This window comes from Amblyomma mixtum, chromosome 3 (genome assembly GCF_055824585.1).
Source record: "Amblyomma mixtum isolate Tamu chromosome 3, ASM5582458v1, whole genome shotgun sequence".
Classification (NCBI taxonomy): domain Eukaryota; kingdom Metazoa; phylum Arthropoda; class Arachnida; order Ixodida; family Ixodidae; genus Amblyomma; species Amblyomma mixtum.
Genome location: NC_143014.1, coordinates 6361230 through 6383305, shown reverse-complemented (window position 1 = coordinate 6383305; position 22076 = coordinate 6361230). Strand labels below are relative to the sequence as shown.

The following is a 22076-nucleotide window of genomic DNA, read 5'->3' as shown; positions in this document are numbered from 1 at the left end:
GTGGGATACCTTATTAATGTACGGTATCACTTGAGTGGGCTTCCCGTGATCTTGATCGACCTGTTTTTTCATCATCATCATCATCATCATTTATTTTACCCTTAAAGGCCTCTGTTGAGGCATTACATAAGGGGGGGGGGCAAAGCAAATGCAACTGAGAATAATACGTTAATACAACAAAACATAATGCAATACATAAAATGAAAAACGATACATCACAATACAACGTTGATCAATAATGAAGGGCGCAAGGCTGAATTAGACGGTAACAACAACAACAACAACAAGGAAAAGAATAAGTGTAACTGGATGAAGTTTGAGAAGTATCTTTTATTCATTACAGTGATTAATTAATGCCTGTCGAAATTTGGTAGCGTCGCGCTCGTTAACAATGTAGTCGGGTAGCAGGCTCCAATTTTCTATTGCAGTTGGAAGAAAAGATCTATTAAATGCCAAGGTCGATCTATGTATACGTTGAATGCTGAGGAGGTTAAACAGGCGGCGCGATGTTCTGATGGGAGCTAGTAATAATGTTGGTTGGTTGGTTTATGGGGTTTAACGTCCCAAAGCGACTAAGGGTATGGAGACGCCGTAGTGGAGGGCTCCCGAAATTTCGACCAGCTGGGGTTCTTTAACGTGCACTGACATCGCACAGTATAGTAATAATGTGTCACGAAGATCAGGAAAATTGTAATATAACTTATGAAAGAGGCAGAGTAGTGCAATTTTCCGTCGGAGCTCTAGTGGCGGGATGTTAAGTGAAGATTTAATACTGGTGATACTGCTGTGTCTATTGTAATTTGAGGATATAAAACGGGCTGCTCGGTTTTGAACAGCTTCTAAGGTGTTAATTAAGTATGCTTGGTGAGGATTCCATATAGCCGCTGCATAATCAAGTATGGTACAGGTGAATGTTTCGTATGCTAATTTTCGAACAGAACGAGGGGCTAGGTTACAGGGATCTTCGGATGAGGCCAAGTGATTTTGATGCTCTAGATGCTAGGTATAAGATGTGTTCCGACCAGGTTAATTTGCTGGAGATGGTGATTCCAAGGTACCGATATGATTGGACTTGGGTTACCGTGTTTGACAGGAGTGAATATGCAGACCTGATGTTGGAACGTTTTCGAGATACTTGCATGAATTTGCACTTTCTCTTCTTCTTTTGCAGCAAGTTTTCCGCAACTCATGTTATAGTATCTGCCGGAAACCCTGACATGCGCAGTCGCTCTATTTGCAGATTAACGCTTTCTTGCATTTGATTCGGATAAGATTTTTCCAAAGCTGCGTTGAGGCAATTCATTGCAATACCTCTCTTGATTAACTTCGAGTGAGCACTGCTATACGGGAGAAGTGCTTTCTTTGATCGGGGGTCGTGTTTTCTGCCCCACGAAAGCTTGGCCAGCTATGCGCGCGCATTGGGAGAGATAAAAAGAGCTCCTGCAACAAAAAGCATGGCAAGCAGTACGTGAAGTGCTGCACAGGTGTGGTGTATGAAATACCACTGACCTGCGGAAAAGCCTATGTGGGCCAAACGGGGCAGTGCGTTAATGACCGCGCGGATGAGCACGCACGATCGCTAACAAATCTAGGAGGTGCACATCTTTCGCAGCACTGCGCTGAGTGCTTCGTGTGTAATCGTGCGGCAAACATGGGCCGGGGCAAAAAAGATGCCAGCAATGCTAGAAGTGTGAGCCACGGCTTCGGGAGATAAAGATTCTGGGCAGGAGTGGAGATACGAAGGCGCGGGAGCTTTTGGAAGCATTCCACATTAGGAAGAGGGGATTAGATTGCGTGAGTGATACCTCGGTCCGCCTTTTCAAGACTGAGATAGCATATCTTGAACGGTTTTGTTGATTCTGTTGTGCCGATGTTTCTATTGCGCATGCCTTGAATTTTCTATATATTTGCTGGCTTTACAGTAAATAAAATCAGATGAAGTTAGCGCAAGTCCTGTGTCAGTATTTCTTGTGTACGTCTTTTTTCAGCGCTGTTTTCCTTTTCTGTCTCAAATAATGCACCATCTAGCCCAAATTGACGTTCTTCTAAACCAACTGTATCCTACGCTACCCAGGCGTTACGCTAGGCACTCCGAACTAAATCTTTCGTTGCCAGGACGGGTGGCAGTGCGCGTAACGTGCGCCCGTAGCGTACGCACAGCTTTTGCGGACGCACAGCTAAAACTGTCTTATAAACCATAGCGTAGCGTACGCAACGCGGGACGCTACGTGCTGCGTAGAGAACACGGCGCCGACCATCTCGCCCGCTTCGGACCGATTTCACTTCGCCGCTGCTTTCTTCAACGCGATGGCTCGCTCTAAACTGTGCTGTTAGCTTTTATTTTGTCTACTCTCAACCACACGCCAAAATATTAGGGACAAATGTCCCTTGTTTTTCAGACAATGAGGCGATTTTTGACCTTTTAAGCCTAACTAACGTTGTGTACGTTTATCGTCATACCAACCGCACCTGTCGAATAATTTTTTAGTCATGTGCCTACTTTTGCACTGCATTAAACATTATACCTTTTTTCTTCCATTGAAAACAGTAATATACTATTCATATTGTCAGAAACTGAAAAATGTTCAGCCGAGCGCTAGCGCTTTCAGTGTTTGTCACTAGATGGCGACACAACACGACGCGCTACGCGACTGCTCTGCGGCGCTACGGCCAACTATAACTATTGGTTTTATGGTTTTATGGGGTTTACGTTCCAAAGCGACTAAGGCTATGAGAGACGCCGTAGTGGAGGGCTCCGGAAATTTCGACCACCTGGGGTTCTTTAACGTGCACTGACATCGCACAGTACACGGGCCTCTAGAATTTCTCCTCCAAAGAAATTCTAGCCGCCGCGGCCGGGATCGAACCCGCGTCTTTCGGGTCAGCAGCCGAGCACCATAACCGCTGAGCCACCGCGGCGGCCAACTATAAGTGTGACGGGGGTGTCCTTTACAGCGTACCGAACGTAGTAAGCGTTCCGTACGCAATGTCGCCACGTACGCAGCAACTGAAAGTGTCTATTGGCGAGCTAATCGCGTGCGTGTGACTTGCACCGAGTGACCAGCGGCGGTGACCAAACGGTCTTCGAGGGCTGCAAGCCGCTTGCCCCTTGGAGTGCGCTAATTTCAACGGAGCTGGGGCGCCCTTCCGACACGCGAGCGCCTTGACTCGTGGCATGTTGCCTCGAATTATTTGTGCCTTAACTGCGGTGCAACGGATACTTCGCGTCATGTATTGATTGATTGATCTGGTGCACGCATCTGTGCCGCCTCACTTATAGCGTGTGTTCTGTCGGAACACGTCTCCGACGTCTTCGTGGTCTGTTCGCGAAAGTAGCATCTGCATGCACGATGTGCGTGTTGTGGCGCTGGTGCCGCCTGGCCCGTAGCAAACCAGCGAGGGCAATGTATCCAGCATTGCAGAACCTGCGGCTTCTCCTCTGACAGTACATGTCTGGCCGACTTTATTCCTATGGGAAGGCGCAGTTTCTGCGACGCTGGAACACCCGTCTCTGTGATGGCGGCTCTCCCCTACTAGCCTTCCCCCCGCTAATTTTTCACTTTACCGATAGGCCTCCTGCGAGATATATGAGTGTCTTCTATGTCTTTTTTTGCTCCTGTTTTTAATGCATTAGAGCCTCTTTCCAGCCCCATGTAGTCAGGGATTCGGTTGTTTCTGTTCTTTGATTGCATCCCTGCCATGTATTTACTGGGCCTTTTCTTGTTGCTCAGCAAATTTACATTCCTTGAGGTCCTTTCCTAGTTTCGGGCATTTAACCGGCTTGTGTTTTTCCTATATTTTTTTTTTTATCATCGACTGAGCTCAATGTCATGTAAATGTTGTGCTTGTGCGTTAAATGCATCCCTGCATTAAAACCGCAGTCTAGCTTTGCTGGGAGGCCTTGCATGCAATGTACCGAACATTACAAGCTCGCATAGCGTTTTCTGTAAGGCGACTGTGCTCGCTCAAGTAACCTTTCGTAAATAAAATCTTGATGCCAACTGCGAAGAGAACAGCTGGGCTAATACAAAATAAAGTGAATTAAACGGCTCTGAGCCTTTCCGTCAAATGCTCGTAGCCACGGTATTGTGCTCACAATGCAGCCTCATCGAGGTATTTGTTTGTGATTTCATTTCTTCTTGGCCCGAACGCCAGCCATTGTATGTGTCTTTCGGCAGAAGGTGCCACTGGTATACATTATTTTTTTTCGCTGTTTACGCGGTTTGGAGTCTTCAAACAAGCCTCTGGTCAGTTGCCGCCGCACAGAGAACAAGGCGCCCACCTCGATGTATCCGGCGGAGCAGTTTTCGGACTCGCCGAATGCAAACTCTCGAAAGTCCACTCTCGGCAGGTAGTTGCTCTTGACGCGAATGGTCCAGAGGCAGGTGAGGCCGTTGTCTGCCTGGGCCAAGTCAGCTGGCGACACGATCGACCCTTCGCTTGCTTCATACAGGCCACCGCAGGCTGCAAACAATCGGCATCTTTTATATTTCTTTCTTTACAAAACACTGCGTCCCGAGGGCCAAGCAGAGTGGGCAATACCCCAACAGCCAAGGAGATAACAATTGCCAGTATGTCAAAATTCAACGAATCACAAAGAATAAGACATGCGCACGAAGAACATGCAGGCAATAAGGGGTAACAGGGTTCGCTTGAAGAACAGCATTGTATTAGAATAAAAGTCGACAAAGGTGAAAAGGGAAAAAGGGAGGCGCAGACAGGCAAATCTTAAGACAAACATTTCCGTGAAAAAGCGGATTTTGAGAATAACAAAAACACCAAAAATGAACCGTCAAGCAGTAAAGGTACATGCCAGTAAAAAAATGTAAACAACAAGAGTACACTACCACAGATGAGAGGAAACACGCGCTCTTCAAAATTCTCAATATCAAGCACGGTAAAGACATGAGCTGGCAAGCTATTCCGCTGAGCGGTACTGCGGGAAAGAGCTTCTAAAGAGGTTCGTGCGCGCAGAGTTCAGGGTAGGCTGCGGTGATGTATGTGCCTGGTATGTCGGGTTAATAATAATAATAATAATAATAATAATAAAATTTTATTTCCTCTTCTATTACAAAGGCGGGCCTGCCAAAGCCTCAGAAGGCTTTATTGGCAGTGCCCGGCAGCAAACAGCATGTAAATCATGCACCAAGCAGAAAAGTTACCAAAAAAGAGAAAAGAAAAGATTGGCGGAAAAGAAAACAAAGGATGTGAGAAGTAAAAATGGATTCGAAAGGAGCCAACGAAAAAATACACACAAATGGACAGAAAACAGAAACATGTGAAAAACATAGCCTCAAAACAGAATACTGGAAATAACAACTTAATTTCACAAGACGAGCTTTCACTATCTTTTTGGAATTAGCAGAAAATATTTCCTTGGGTAACCGGTTAAAAATAGAACCAACATAATGTTTTTGAAGACGCTCGCCATAACAGCTTCGCACTCTAGGCACGAGAAAACGATCGCGACTTCGCAGATCCTTAACAGGAACATATCGTGTACAAAAGTCATCCGCCCAGATGTGTTTAAAAACTACTTTCTCAGAAAATAGATGAGAACAGTCAGGCATATGTAAAAGTTCAAAAACGCTAGTATCTTCATCTCGTGACCTACCATAAAATACTTATTTAAGGTGAATTTCAGTATGCTGCTGGCCTTCTTTCGCCAAAAGGCAGAGCAGAAATAAAATCAGCAAATACCATAGCGTAACACACTGTAGGCTAAGGCATATACTATACTATACATAGGGCAAACGGTCTTAACAGAGTGCAGCAAAAACGCAACTTTCCGGAACTGAGAACCGACAAAAGACAAATGGGTCTTCCAAGACATGTCGGAATAGAAGAATACTCCTTATTGGACCGTTGACACAGGCATCATTGGAGGACATCTGCAAAGAGCACAATTTGGTCTGTGAAAACCAATAGACACATCATTACGAATTCTTTTTCAAATATTGCGAAAAAATATTAATTTTGTCGTTTTATTGTTAACATTAATTAATTGCTGAACCATTCCATAACTAGCTCGCTGTCGTGTTGAATAAAAAATAATGTTATCTTATAGTCCTTGTGTCTAGCAACTAAGAGCGTATCATCAGCGTATTGAAAAACGCGGCACAGTTTGCAGACAGAGCTCAAATAATTGACATATATATTAAACAAAACAGGTGCAAGTATAGATCCTTGAGGAACACCTGATTTAATCTGCTGCAGGCCACTGCTATATTTACCTAATACAACGAGCTGTGAACGATTAGATAGTTAATTAACAAGAAGAGACAGAAAGGTTAGTTAGTTAGTTATATGGGGTTTTATGGCGCAGAAGCAACTATGGCTATCATGCGCCAAACACAAGGTTATATGATGCTATATTAAATGTATAGATGTTACTTTATATTAAATTAAAAACATTGGCTTTCTTTAGAAACTTCCAAACAAGTGAAAACTCGACGAGTGTTTGGAGCAAAATCGTGGTTTGAGCTAATTGGTACATCTTCAAAACTTCACCAGCGCTGCGACGAGGAACAAGAACGGAGAAGGAAGGACAAGGACAAGCGCTACTAACAACTGAAAGTTTATTTGAAAAAACACAGATTATATGCACACAACTGACAACCCGAGCAAAATGGTGGTTTGAGCTAGTTGGTACATCTTTAAAATTTCACCAGCGCTGCGACTAGGAACAAGAAACAGAGAAGGAAGACAAAGACAAGCGCTACTAACTGAAAGTTTATTTGAAAAAACACAGATTATATGCACACAACTGACAACCCAAAGCGCCTGCGCTTCCCGCAAAAAGCACGCAAAAGAAAGTTAAGAATCTAGATACAAAATTTCACATTCATGTAAGTTTACAGATGGTGTGCTAACGCACGTGTCGCTGTTCTTGTGAATGTGATAGGCTTCACACAGCGCTTGTCCTTGTCTTCCTTCTCTGTTTCTTGTTCCTAGTCGCAGCGCTGGTGAAATTTTAAACTGACAACCCAAAGCGCCTGCGCTTTGGGTTGTCAGTTGTTTGGGCAGTTGTTGTCAGTTGTTGTCTGAGATGTTTGGGCTGAGAAAGGATTTTGAGGATATATGTACAAGTTAGTGCAGTTCTTCGATCTTTTAAGGAAGGTTCATTCATTTCCACATACAGACTTGCTATTGGTGAAGTTCTGTAAGCACCGGAAGGCAACCTTAAACCAAGATTGTGGATAGGATCCAGTCGTTTTATGTAGGACGGTCTTGCTGAGCCATATACTATGGACCCATAGTCTAACTGAGAGCGAACCAGAGAACGATATATATTTAACAGGCATGCCCTATCAGACCCACAGCGTTTTCTTGACAGTAGTTTCAATACATTGAGGGTCTGGGAACCTTTTTTCTTTAAAGGGCTACTGAAGCGATTTTAGAATTCGGTGAGTTTAAGGTTGCCGAATGTGCGAAATGTGCTGGTGGAGCCTGCCAAATCGTTTTCCTCTAGCCTTTGAAATGGTGGCGTAATCGCCGAATAAAGTCTTCGTCGGCGTTCAGCCTTCTCTGAAGTGCACAGCGACGAGCACTCCTCCAACGTAGTGAGAAGAAGCCTAAACATCGCTTTGGTTTTATTCGATGATTATGACACCATTTTAAATGGTAATGCAAAAATACTTTTCATGCTTTATCTAGATGCTTGATAGATTCGAATTCTTGAATGACCTCGAATTCTGAAAAAACCATTTCAGCCTCCCTTTAAGCTGTTTATATGTGGCAAGAAAGTGAGATTTTTATCGAATGTTACCCCTAGAAATTTATGCTCTTGTTTGACAGGTAATGGGGTTCAGATGTAGTGTGGGGTCGGCCTGTAGGCCTCGTCTCAAAGAGAACAGAACCGCTACTGTTTTCTGAGCAGAAAATCTAAATCCGTTCCTATCTGCCCAGGTAGCCAGTTTATTTATTGTTATTTGTATCTGTCGCTCACAAGTAGGTATACTGGAAGACGTGCATGCTATTTGGAGGTCATCTACGTAAACTGAGTACATTATGGATTTTGGGATTACTTTTGCTATGGAGTTCATTTTGATGATGAATAAGGTCGTGCTCAGGATGCACCCCTGGGGTACGCCAGTTTCTTGAATAAAAGTGTTGGAGAAGGTTGCGCCTAGCCGGACTCTGAACGTGCGGTTGGTTAGGAAGTCGCTCAAACAGCTCAGCATCCTGCCGCGGATACCTAGGTCCGCTAGGTCACGGAGGATACCGAACCTCCACGTGGTATCGTAAGCCTTCTCCAGGTCGAAGAAGACCCCGAGACAGTGTTGCTTGTGGATGAACGCTTCTCGGACTGTGTTCTTAAAGCGAACAAGGTGATCGGTTGTGGAACATGTCTTTTTAAACCCGCATTGGTGCATATCTAAAAGTTGCCGGGACTGAAGTATAAAGGTTAGTCTGATGTTTAGAATGCTTTCGAATGATTTTGCTATACAGCTAGTGAGTGCTATTGGCCTGTAACTGGTGGGACTAGTTGGTGATTTGTCAGGTTTTAGGAGGGGTACTATGATTGCTTCTTTCCATGCTTGGGGGATTTCTCCACTCATCCATATTTTATTGAAAAATTTTAGGAGAGCCTCTATGGAAGTCTCAGAGAGGTGAGCAAGCATGGCATAATGTATATTGTCTGGGCCTGGTGCTGTCTTTTTACCGGATGTTAGTACTGTGTTTTGTTCCTGCATTGTAATAAGCCGATTGTAGTCTTCATGTATGCATGTCCTGAAGGGAAGTTTTTGTTTTTCTACTATTGTTTTGTGCTTTTGAAATGTGTGTGTATGTAGTTAGATGAGCTTGAAACTGTGGAAAAATGCTCACCCAATATGTTGGCCTGCTCTTCTAATGTTGTTTGAGTACCGGGTGTTATTAGCATTGGAAATGTGTAAGGAGTAAAATGTCCTGTGAATTTCCGCACCTGCTCCCACATTTGTTTTGTTGTCGTTGAGCTGTTTATAGAAGAGACATAAGCTTGCCACGATGCTTTCTCGGCACTACGACGGATATACCGAGCTTTTGCTCTTGCCTTTTTAAAGTTTATGAAATTCTCATGTGTTGGATATCTCCGAAAAATGCCCCAGGCTTTGTTTTGTTTCTTTTTTACATCTTTACATTCTTTTGTGTGCCAGTATTTGTGATTTTGTTTTACTATTCCAGAGGATTGAGGAATAGCTAAATGTGCGGCAGCTAAGATACAATTCGTGAACTTTTCATTGATCTCATTGATGTCAATATTTTCTAAAACTATTTTCTCTAATATGGCTTCTGCTCTAAAAAGTTGCCAGTCAGCTAAATGCAGCTTCCAACACCTTGGTTTTGTGGGAACGACTGTTGGCGAGGATGAGATACTTATTACGACAGGGAAATGATCACTTCCATATGGATTGTCTAAAACACTCCAGTTAAAATCGCTACAAACAGATGGTGAATTAAAGACAAATCTAAAACACTCATTTTCCCCGAGGTTAGGGAGCAGTATGTGGGTTTATTAGAGTTCAGTAAATAGACCTCATTGCATAAAATAAAATCCTCTATGAGATGGCCTCTAGCGTCAGGTTTCTCGCTTCCCCAAAACCATGAATGTGCATTAAAATCTCCAACTACCAGGTATGGCTCTGGTAGCTGCTCTAAGAGATCCTCTAAGTCATGTAGTGTTAACTTAAAGTGCGGATCGATATACAGTGAGCACACTGTAATGGTTTTATGAGCAACTAGAGTGGCTGCGACAGCTTCCAGTCTTGTTTTTAGATTAAGCTCTCGAGCCGGGACACCGTTCTTCACTATGATGGCTACGCCTCCCGACAGCCTGCTCGTCTGCTCCCGATCGCGGCGTAAAACAGTGTAATTCTTAAGAAAGTTATTTTTTGGGGGACCTAAATTTGTTTCTTGTAGACATAAGGCGACGGGAGCGTGTGCTCCTAATATGTCTTTTATGTCACTGTAATTGTTTAAAAGTCCTCTACAGTTCCATTGCAGCCATCTTAATTTTGTGTGTCTATAGGGTGAAAAGGTGAATCAAGTTGTTGATGGCCCCGTGACTCGGGGCCTGTCTTTTTTTGATCGATCCAGGGAGCTCCGCCGACCGTCCGACGTGGACGGCGCGGGGCTGCCCGGGGTCGTGTCCATCACCTCTGCGGAGGCGCTGGACGACCGTGCAGAAGGCACGTTCACGTTCGAGTTTGACCTCGACCTGTGGGAAGAGGTCTTGAGGCCCGCCGACCCGGGGGTCTGCGCAGCCTGACTTGGAGTTGGCGGAGTAGCGTTAGCTGCTCTGCCTTGGGGCGCGGATGGCCCCGCCACAGGCTCACTGCGTGTGACCTGGACGGGTGCCGAAGCCTGGTGCGGTGCGCCGCGCCCACGCAGGGGCTGCATCACATTGATCAGAATGCTCAGTGCGGGGCTGCGTCACATTGATCAGAATGATCCTTCGAGGCGCATTTCGCGCACGTTTTCCGACCGCGGCAACTTTGTGAGCCGTGGCCGAACCTTTGACAGTTGAAACATCGGCGAGGGTTGGGAATGTATGGTCTTACGTTAACTTTCAGATATCCTACTTCGACTGTGTGGGGCAGTGTGCTGGTGTTGAACGTCAGGATCATGTGTTTTGTGTCTATTTCCTTATTATCCTTCCGGATCTTGATTCGGTGAACGTCTATCACGTCTTGGTCACTCAGACCTTCGAGCATCTCTTTTTCAGTGATGTGGACAAAGTCATTTTCGGATATTACGCCTCGGACTGTGTTGAGAGATCGATGTGACGTCACGGAGACAGGAATATCCCCAACAGATGCAATGTTTACGAGTTTTGAGTGTTGGACGTTGTCACGCAGTTCGAGCAGTAAGTCACCGCTGGCCAATGCCCAAGGCTTCTGTCAAACACTTTGACACTAGCAAGGGGGACATACTTCTTGCTTGCTTATCTTGTACTTCACTATGCAGGACATGGTATTAGGAAAACTGACTTTTCTTTTTTGAAAAAACTCATCTGCTTCGTTCCGCCCTCTCTTGACAGAGCGATCAGGTTTGGAAAAAGGGGGAGCCATAAGAAATTCTAGTTTTTCGGTCATGTTGACAGCCACCCACCATGGAGCCCAACAAGGGGACGGGACAGAAACTTGCGAGCAAGTCCTGCCCACGACACCTTAACTATAACCAAATATGACGGAACTCAGGGTAGTTGGCCACACAAGTTTAACCCTAGCCGCATATGAAAAGTTAAAAAAAACCAAGAAGAAAGGAGGAGACAGGAGAGTTGTAAGAAAGAGATAGGAAAGTGAAAGATAGAGGGGAGGACAGGAAAAGGCGACTGCCGATTTCCCCCGGTCGGGTCAGGCCGGAGGTGCCGTCTACAGGAAGCTGGGGCCAAAGTGGTGTGTTGCCTCCACCGAGGGGCCTCAACGGTCCAAACGCTCGCCATCGGCTCAACCACCAGGATCCCCTTTTCCCCGGGCACGGCGATGCCACGCACGGCTAAGCGCGGGTGCTCGGGTCCGTGGTGGCGCACCGCTCACCATCATCCCCCTGCGGGGATGTCCCTGCGGATGCTCAGGTACCCGTGGTGTCGCAACTCACCATCTTCTGCATGAATCAGACGCCCCTGCGGGGAGACAGAAAGGGACCTCTAAACCCATAATTGTGGAGTCTATCGGACAACACGTCATGATTAACAGAGTCAAACGCCTTGGACACATCCAAAAATAAAGCACAAGCAAATTCATTTTCTTTAATGCAGCTGTTTAGAAGATCACGTAGCTCATCAAGCGCGTTCTGCGTACCACGACCCTTAATAAACCCGAATTGATTATCAGAGAACAAGTCATGAGCTTCAAGAAAACTGATCATCATTGTCGAAATGAGGTTTTCTAAAACAAGCGCAATTCATGGTAGAATCGAAATACCACGATAATTTTCAACTTTATTTTTTACTCCATTCTAATAGATAGGGATAACCATCACCTTGTTGAAGCCCTGAGGTACTGTTTGGGTGGAAATCGTACCATTGATAATCGCGAGCAGAACATGCTTTATTCATTCAAAATTTCTGATAAGTGTATCGACTGGGATACCGTCCCAACCAGGACACTTTTGCCTACTGAAGCCAGAAAGAATGCAACGTAGATCATCTTGAGTGCAAGGTGGTAGAAATGCTAATTCAAGCACCGATAGCATGCTGCGAGATGGTAGGCTGCGTACTTTTGAATGCGCATCCAGACCAGCAGCCGTAAAAAAAAACCATGGAACTCATCAGTAGGGTAAGAGTGCGGGCTAGTTGGTGATCCATTACATATAAATACCAGCGCAAACCAGCAAGACACACGACGAAGAACGAGGACACACAAGCGCTGACTTCCAACTGACGTTTAATGAGTGAAAAATGTGCTCAAATACTGATTACAAACAACAAAAAAAGAAAATATCTTTGCTTGTCACTTCTTCCAGAAGAGCAACTCCGCACCTGACAAGGCGATTGAACGCGCTGACACAATTATCTTGCAGCCCGGCTATATCAGCAGCCTCCTTGATCTCCCGCACTATCTAGTCGGAGTGCCTGCTCATTACCGAACAGCTGGCCAAGTCCGGAGTGCACTGCTCTTCTTTCCCTGTAGTTCGGCCTTTGATGATGCATTTTCGCCGGTGCAGCGCCGGATTGCCTGTACCTGTCTCGAATGTACTGCACCGATGCTCTTTCAGCCGCTCATTCAGGCAACGACCTGTCTTGCCGACGTAAACTTTGACGTAAATGAATGTTTAAACATTTATTAAAAACATAACAAAGAGCCGCAGATCTAGGCGGGCATATGGGGGCAGCGCAGAAGCGATTAATTAGTCCTGTAGGGTCTCATCAGGGTTTGACCGCCTCGTGAGACTCCGCTGCTGGAGCAGGCCCCGGGTTCGATGGAGCGGCTGCACTGAGGGCAGGCCCAGCAGGTATCCCAGCCAGCCCCTCAGCCATGCGCTTTTTCCGTCCGTCTCCCCCGGTCACAAACTGCAGGCAGCCGCCTGCCGATGTATGCCTGGACAACTTGCACAGCTTTCTTCTCTTTTCCGGAGACGGAATCTGCAAATACAAGCCGCAGAAGGAAACGTTATGTGGGAAAATGCAGTTTGGACAACAGTAGCGCGGATAGCTAGCATATGTAGTAAGGATTAGAAATAAAGATATTACCTGTAGCCCCTCTGCTGAGCAGCCTTGTCAAATTAAAGGCGCCTTGGTGAACTTGAGTTGGGCGGGAAGGCCCATGATAGCCTTCATAACAGTGGCCGCAACCTCTGGCAGCTTGCGGCACCCTAGCTGGATGAGCTGACGGCACTGAAAGCAAGAAATAAGTTATTGTGAACGGTAATTTGAAATCACAAAAATAAAATGTCTTCTGCGACCATACAGACTGCTCGGCTAGGTGGCCATGCGTGTTCAGGAAAAGGAACAAGCTTGACGAAGCACGGCGATCCTTCTTTGCGAAAGCCTGATATCTGCGTGTCTCACAAAGCAGTTTCCACGAGCAGCCGCTTTCTACCGCGTCCCCATAGAGAAACGCCCGGATGCAATTTATAAAATGCCATGATCCATCTGCTCGGCCTCATTCATCGACGAGACAAAAAGCCTTGGATAGAGGATGGGTCAAATGAAGAATGACATCCGGCAATGAATTCGGCAGTTTCAGCGACGGTGCCACGCGGACTGTTTCCGAAGCAGCCAGGCGCAACGTCTATAAACGTTGGCCAGGCGGTGGTCGCAGAGTGGGCGAGCTCAGCGGTTAGAAGCGCGAAGAATCAGAATATTTTGCTATTCCACGGGGCGCGTATCAATGAACGTCCGAGAACGCGAACATGTTGTTCATGCCGCCAAGTAAAAGTTGAAAATTCAGCGATTAAAATCGTTGGGCAAGTAACCGTTTCAGCTCCATTACCTGTGTGTTTTTCAGCGATGCACTTTGTTGACACCACGACACCGCGTCAGCAATTATTTTTTTTTTTCATTTTCACAATACTCTAGACACTCATTTGGGTCCAGGCAGGGAGGGCAGAAAAATACATTCACTCAATACAGCTGCATCGTAAAACACAGAATAATAAAATTGTCTATTGCACCACATATACAATCTAAAATAGCTCACAAAGTGCGTTGTCAAAATCAGCAGCCGATATCGTCTGTAGAGGCAGGGCGTTCCATTCGTCAATAGTTCTCGGGAAAAAAAAGAAAATTTTAAAGCGTTAGTATGCGCGAAGTATGGTGCTAAAGTTTGATTATGATGACGACGAGTTCTACGCGTTCCTGAAAACTGCACGTAGGGGGCTGGAGAGATGCCTAGTTTTCCATGAATTAGTTGGTGAAGGAAGGATAGGCGGGCTATCTTGCGTCTGACGGGGGGAGGTTTAAAATCATTTGCTGCCATTAACGAAGATAGGGAATCAGTTCTATTGCACTTATTAAATATAAAACATACTGCGCGCCTCTCTATTTTTTCTAATTCTCTTATGTCTTTTTTTTGCATGCGGGTCCCAAACGATGGCGGCATATTCGAGTTTTGGTCTTATAAGCGTATTGTAGGCTAATAGTTTGCAGTTGCTAGGTGCGTTCTTAAAGGGGCGGAGATACCAAATTTGTGGTTCGCGCGTTCTTAGTTTCAAACGTTTCTTATGGCTCCAGGAAGCATGATATACACTCAAATATTTATATATTCACAGTGAATAATTTTTTATCGAATTTTTAGGTGAACGATTTACGGTTTCGGTTTCGGAACTCCGAGTTGGACAGTGACGTCAAAGAGGGGGTAGATCAACTACTTCGCTTGGTCACGTGGGCCCACAAAAGTTGTGACGCACCTACTGCTGCATCGTCTGCTTTCTCACACACGTGCTGACCAGCGCATGAAAAAAACAACGGCATGGCTAGTTCCAGCACCTCGGATTCTGACGGACCTGATTCCAATGAGTGAGGACATCGACTTTTTTTTGATCGCACGCTAACATCGCCTTCGCGGGTTCGCGTGAGGATGCGAAGCACTTTGCAAAATTCCAGTACCCATCGCTGCACCGCTCTACCCAAGCTGCGCCCACAACCGGTGTTACACTTCGCCGCCGTGCAGCAGTACCTGAGCGCTGCTTGGGATGGTATACAAATATCACAAGAAAAGACAAGATCGCCTTGTTATCACAACTGCCAGCTATAGACCTCCTCCATGTTTGCAAACAAGCGAGGCGGCGCTGCAGTCGCTAGCGGCCTCGCGGTAGGCAAGATGCCAGGGAGTGGCAACGAGTTTAGGTGGTGAAGAGCCCGTTTTCAAGGCTTGCGTGCGCGTTTTGATTTTCTGAGAATCATAACAATGGTTTATGCTTTCAACTTAGTATTCCTCGAAGTACACGGACTCGCGTTGGCCATGTACGGCGTATTTTGCCACGGTGTATTGTATGATGGGTAGGACGCGTTTCTGCCGTTGGTTTCTACCCTAGGCATTGAATACAGTAATGTTTTTGACACTCTGCACTAGCAAGAATGATTTTACCTCGGGACAGTGGTGAGGGAAGTACTGGCGTTTTTTCGGCAGAGCCGACGTGCACTCAGCGTCTGTTGACACACGTGTCCCGCAGTGCGAAAAGTGGGGACAGCGTCGATCGTGTCCCGAAGTCATCTGTCTCGCGTAACCGCTCTTTTTAGCCGCCAGATCAGGAACCAGCCAGGGCGGCTTCTCCCCTTCTTAAACTGTCGATTTGGATAGTTTGAAAAGTTTGGATTCCTGATATTATATTCTTTCCTAGCCCTGGGTCTTCTGTTTGGTTACGAAAAATTATAGCAAAATATTCAGGAGAAATTCGTAAAATTACGGTTTTTAGATCTGTGGTGGTCAAAAATTCTGAGGTAATGGGTTTTCTGATGGTCCTGGCACTTCGCGAATTCTGCGGGTTTCTGACGACGGAACACCGCAATGGTAGTATCATTACGAAGAACAAGGATCAGAGGTTTCGTTTATTTCAGTGCCGCATTTCTTTGACCAAAGCGAAAGCGAAGAGGCCATAAAGAAGGGAATACACTTAAAGGTTTGTTTTGTGATCTACCACATTTTCTGATTGGCATCACTCACCCCTTCGTAAATTTGTAACGAATGGAAATAGAATGATCTATTTGTCAAGAACGATTCCAGAGACGTTGAGGAGTGCAAAAATCTCTCGATTTTTTTCCTACAGGAGCAGTAGTATTCTAGTTATTTTTATAAGAAAGGTACTAAGAATCTGAAAGAAGTAATACCGCCATCATAGAGAATGGAGCCTTCGGAACATGCTGGCATAAAAAATTTCCGCACTTTCTACTTTAGTATTTAAGATCCAGGGTGACTTGACGAGGGTGTTAATTATAATTATCCAAGAAATTTACCAGGTACAGCTGAAAATAAAACGCATCACTGAAGTTAGCAGAGCAATGTCATATTTGCACCAAATTTGGTTACATATCTCATGTAACCAAATCTCCTGTAACCGATATCTCATGTAACCGACGACCACGGCTGCCTGGCTGTCGTGGTCGTCGCTAGGCCTACAGCCTGTTTCGCAAGCCGCCGGCGCTTCGGAAGTCGCCTGCGCTATTATAAAAGGCCTACTTTTCACAAATAGCTTTAGTGTCAACAGCATCATCTCACAATAAAATAATAGTATGGTCAATCTCCTCGACGCCTTCGGCAGCGTAGCTAGCGGGCGCCAGGCGAGCCAGACCCCGAGGCGGTTCTGGCAAGAAATTTGTTCATATCACAGTTGTTACCTCTACCAGCAGCTCAGTATTGGTCAGCGATCCTCAAAAATGAAACTTTTTCACATTTCTTGTCCCATGGTTTATTATTTACGTAAAGAACACTCTTTAGCTCGCTTTTGTGACGTCGGCAGACGGTATCCAGGCTGGCCGACCGGCCGGCAGGCTCAGCGTACTTCATGTCCGCACAAGAAAATACAAAACAGCCATGCTACCAGAAAGAATGCTTCCTAGATTCGAGATACGACGGCATGACTGTGCTAAAAGTGGATCTTTCGGCAACGACACTGCCTGCGGCAACGCCGGGCGACGACCTGCACGCTGGTCCCAGACTGCCCTAGTCGTCGCTAGGCCTAGCTGGTTCGCATCGGCTCCGCAGCTGAGGGCGCTTCGGGACTGGCCAGCGCTCAGAAACGTGCTCCGCTCGGCACCCCCGTACTGTGAACTCGTCCCATAATAAAAGATATGTTCGATTTCCACGACGTCTTCAGCAACGGAGCTAGCAGACGGCAGGCGAACCGCGCCAGGTAGCGGCAGCACAAAACCGGCTATGGGATGAAATTTGCTTGCATCGCAGTCATCACTTCTACCAGAAACTCGGTATTCGCCAGAGATCGTCAGAAACGATGCATTTTTGATATTCATATATCCCAGGGTTTGTTATGAACGTGAACAAACAATACTATCGCGGACTTCAGATGCCGGCGGTCGGCACGAAGACTGGCGCAGGCCGCCCGGCTCCAAGGAGTGCGCCCTATGTCATCACGACGCTGCCGCTCTCCGCGCTCGTATTGGCTGCCGCTTCCCGTCGTTGCGTATGCCGCGAGCGGCCCGCCGTTGACATCTAGCAGGCCGGACGCAGGCGACGAGCTGCAATCGGACATTGCGACGCTGTTCGCAACAGCGCGCCGCAAACCGAGCGAGTGGCCGTTAGCAGCAAATGCGGCTCGCTGGTGCGTCGACTGCGCTCACGCGGCTTTGCCCCGCTCATCGTATGTCACTGTATTTTGGTATGACGTCGCTAATACTTTAATTTTTCTGCCTACCTTGTGACGTCAGCGTTGATGGCGCTAGCGATGGGTCTAGATCGTGAGAGTGAGCATTTAGGTAATCTTTGGAACAGAATTAAAGTATTTTTTAAACGTTTGTTGTGTCCAACACCTGGCTGTGATTGCCCTTGTATACATAGGAATCCCATACCAGGCTTTTTTATAGCTCTAAAATTTGGTGTCTCCACCCCTTTAAGTTTATGGCGAAGAAAACCAAGTTTGCGTAAAGCTGAGGGTTTAATGTGGTCTATATGGTCATTCCATTTTAGTTGCGAGTTTAGTGCAATACCAAGATATTATGCCTTGGCACCTCTTTAACTGAAACGCCATTAATGCGATAGTTGACGGAAAACGGATTTTTCTTCCTTGTTATCCGCAAGAGTAGTCTTTTGAGTATTGATTTCCATAACCCATTTTTCACTAAAGTTGTGTCATTCCTGTTAGGCTTTTTCTTTACGGGGCCGTTGTAACTAATTGCAGCTGCATGAAAGCAGAACACTATTTAAACACTGGGCTGATGTGAAGTACGTGTATATTGGCGATATTTTGTGGGGAACGTCTGTAGGAAACGAAGACGTTTCCTTCATCCACGTATGCATTTCAATGCATTGCAGCGGTTCGTTACGGATGTCATAGAGATTCAGTCTATTCATGGCTAGATTAAACACACCTTTTTGGCCGCAATGTGACTGTGAAAGGGCGACATGAATAGCAAGAATTTCACAGTAGTATTTTGTACTCTGAAATACAGCTCGAGCGCTAATTTCGGCTGTTCCATTAAGGTGAAATGACCCTCTGGCTGGCACTTCACACCGGAGTATGCATCGCCTCTTCAGTTACCATTTATGTGACCAACGTACAGGTGCGGCCAGAATAATACGGAGCACGCGGAAGGTGGCCAAGCTGGCAGAAACTGCATCTAAGCCAACCTATCAGCACAACAAAGACACCCCTGGCTATCCGCGCGCAGCGAGAGTGCATGCCGCCGAGCCCCCCTCTTTGCTGCAACCCTGCCGTTATCACTGTTCGAAAGATGCTGAGCTGGTTCGGGCAACACCGCCAGGTGCTGCCTTCATCCAGGCGTTCTCACTTCAACCTCGGTGGCCGCGCGGACTGAATGGCCGAGATAACACTGAATGGCCGAGATACTAACGACAGCAGCAATACACTAGAGGAAATAACACTAACTGAAGAAGGAATATTTGCCCTACTTCTCAGTCATGACACGAAAAAATCGGCAGGCCCAGACAATATACCGAACGCATTTCTGAAACGTTACGCTGAATGGATTTCCAAGTATTTGCTTATTTTATACAAGAAATCAATAGAAAATGCAGAACTCCCAGAAATGTGGAAAATAGCCAAGGTAATTCCGGTGCATAAATCAGGAGACCCAGCAAATGCTTCCAACTATCGCCCTATTTCCCTTACATGTACGGCTTGTAAAATCTTAGAACATTTAATTTTGAAGCACATTACAACGTTTGTAGAAAACCACAATTTACTTATTCCCAATCAACATGGCTTTCGAAAAGGTTTGTCCACGACAACGCAATTAGTAGAAACTGTCCACGACCTAGCTATGACAATAGACAAAGGGGGGCAAATAGATATGGTATTCCTTGATTTCTCAAAAGCATTCGACCGGGTATCTCATTCTAAACTTCACTACAAGCTAGTTCACTTTCTTGGAAACGGCTCAATAACTAATTGGATAAAAGCCTACTTAACTGATCGACAACAGTTTGTCTGTTTTGAAAACAGCCAGTCGGATTTAGCAGCAGTATTATCTGGCGTACCACAAGGGTCAGTGCTCGCCCCAATTCTTTTCCTTCTCTTTATTAATGATCTGTGCAAGAATATTGATGCAACAGTACGTATGTTTGCGGATGATTGTGTGATGTACAAAGAAATCAATAGCTCTGCCGACCAAATTCTGCTAAACAAATCCCTGCTGTACATATCGGAATGGTGCGACAACTGGCAGATGGCCCTCAACCTGGAGAAAACCGTCTGCATGACCGTCACAAGAAAGAAACAACCATTAAATTTCACTTATGGAATTGAACAGAAGTCCCTTACAAAAGTAGAGCAATTCAAGTATCTTGGTGTGATTATTAGCTCCGATCTACGTTGGAACAAGCACGTGACACACATTGCCACAAAGGCACATTCCGCGCTTTATACCGTAAGACGTTCCCTTCGACTTGCTTCACCTGAAACAAAACTGTTAGCCTACATTTCACTTGTCCGCTCAGTTATAGAATACAGTATTATTGCCTGGTTGCCCTACACTAAACAATATATTGATAGATTAGAAAGTGTTCAGCGAAAAGCTGTCTGCTTCGTTTATAACAAATACAGTCGCCATGACTCTCCCTCACTGCTTTTACAAAAAGCCGGCCTATCTACAATTCACACACGAGCTAGACTGTTGGGGCTTAAGTTCTTGTTCCTCCTCTTGAATAACGACACAAAACTTGATAAAACTAGATACCTGCTTACGCCTAATACACGTGTCACAAGAACAAAACATGAAAAACATCTATCTGAATATAGATACCACAGTGATGCATTCAAATTTTCATACTTCCCGCATGTAATCCGTGAATGGAATATGTTGCCTTCTGAAATTGTAAGCCAGCTCACTCCTGAAGCATTCGTGTCGAAGGTAGCAAACCACTTTCAAAACGGTTAACATTGTCACCATGTGTCATTTACCATGTTTCTTTCTATGAGAGTGAAAAGTTCCTTCTCTGCAGTCTTTTATTGTGTGCTTTTTCATGCATATGTGCACCCAATCCTGTTACGGCCTCAAAGAGAGGCCAACAGTATGTAATAAATAAATAAAATAAAATAAATAATGCCAAAACGGCCGTCTTGCGCCCGTTTACAGCGCGCGCCGCTCGTCGATGCGAGAAACGGGGCAACGAAGCGCATGGCGCTGTCAGCACAGTATCAGTCGATCATAGAGCAAGGGATTGCATGCTATATGCTGTGATGTTGATAGGCCTGCGGAAACAGTGGGTCCGTGCTACCGGCGCCATCTCGCCGCGTCCAAATTCAGATACTTCCTGTCGCCGCTGCTAGGCAGCGCGCACAAGCACGTTTCCGCTGCTCCGCGACCGTTCCTGTGCTCCGTATTATTGTGGCCGCACCTGTACGTCGCAGCCAAACTAGCTGAGATGATTAGTTTAAGATCGGCGCGCAATAATACAAATACCGTATATATGCGGGTAAACACCACCCTCGTTTAGGTGGCAATACAGCGCCAAACTGTATGGCTCAATGAAGTACTTTCTTCATACTATAGCTTAAAAAGTTAACTGCAGAATTCCGCTTTCGGATAAGGGTCTAAAACTGCCAAAATTGCAAATAAAAGGTGCAGCTCTTAACACCATATACTCGGTAATCGGCGTAAAACACGCCGAAAGAAAAAGAAAGTAACCCGTCAGGAAAACTGCTGTTCAAAGTGTTTGTCGCTCTATACTGTGCCCAGTTGGGTGCATATGACAACACTGAAGGAGTTTTCGCGGTACCAGCGAAGTAGCAATTGAATGCCAGCTATCGAATAACATTTATTTCGAGACAGTAATGCAGCCAAACTCAAGCATAGACTCTTACAAATGTCTGAGAATGACTTACAGCTGCTTATATTTCGAGAAGAAAATTTCAAGAAGCCGATTTTCTTCGATAGAGGCGAACCTTACGCCAGCGGCGCCATCACCGCCTCGTCCGCCGTGTCGTACTGCCGCCGCGCCACCTGAAGGAGCTGGAACGAGCGAATACCCTCACCAAGCAATGTGAGCCCATCGACCACAGAATCTCCTTCGGAGATGAGCATCTTGGCCGTGAAGCGTAGCCCGCTCAAGAGGAGCCACGTTGAGTCATGGAATACAAAGGCGGCATTGAATAGTAGTCTGGGAAAGCTCCCCTCTGTGTACGTTAATGCATTTCGCCACGAGTTCATAGAATCAAAGCGAAGGCCGTTCCCTGCTGCTACTGGTTCACATTTGAGTCACCCCTCAAGAATTGACCGAGTTCGTCTCGAAATATTGGGTTGAAACCAAATTGTTGGTTGTGTCAGTGTATTCCAATTTTTACTCCTTTTCAAAATTCTACTTCGACCGTACAACCACTGCAAAAAATCTCTGCTGAAGGCATGCTCTGCTCCGGCGATGCCGCTTCGAGAGAACTGCGCCGAAGACGCACAGCCCACAAATTATATGCGACGTCCACCAGTGCGCAATGACCCATCGGTTTGCTGTCATTAAACAAGA

General features: G+C 45.8%; 1 protein-coding gene across 1 annotated transcript in view; it reads right to left on the bottom strand.

The window, feature by feature from the left end:
- The window catches only part of LOC149349147 (cubilin-like), a 704018-nt gene that overhangs the window by 66076 nt on the left and 615866 nt on the right, over window positions 1–22076 (bottom strand). Inside the window, exon 7 of the mRNA XM_089575415.1 lies at window positions 4283–4464. Within this exon, the coding sequence (XP_089431541.1) occupies window positions 4283–4464 (182 nt within the window). The remainder of the gene's footprint in view (window positions 1–4282; window positions 4465–22076) is intronic.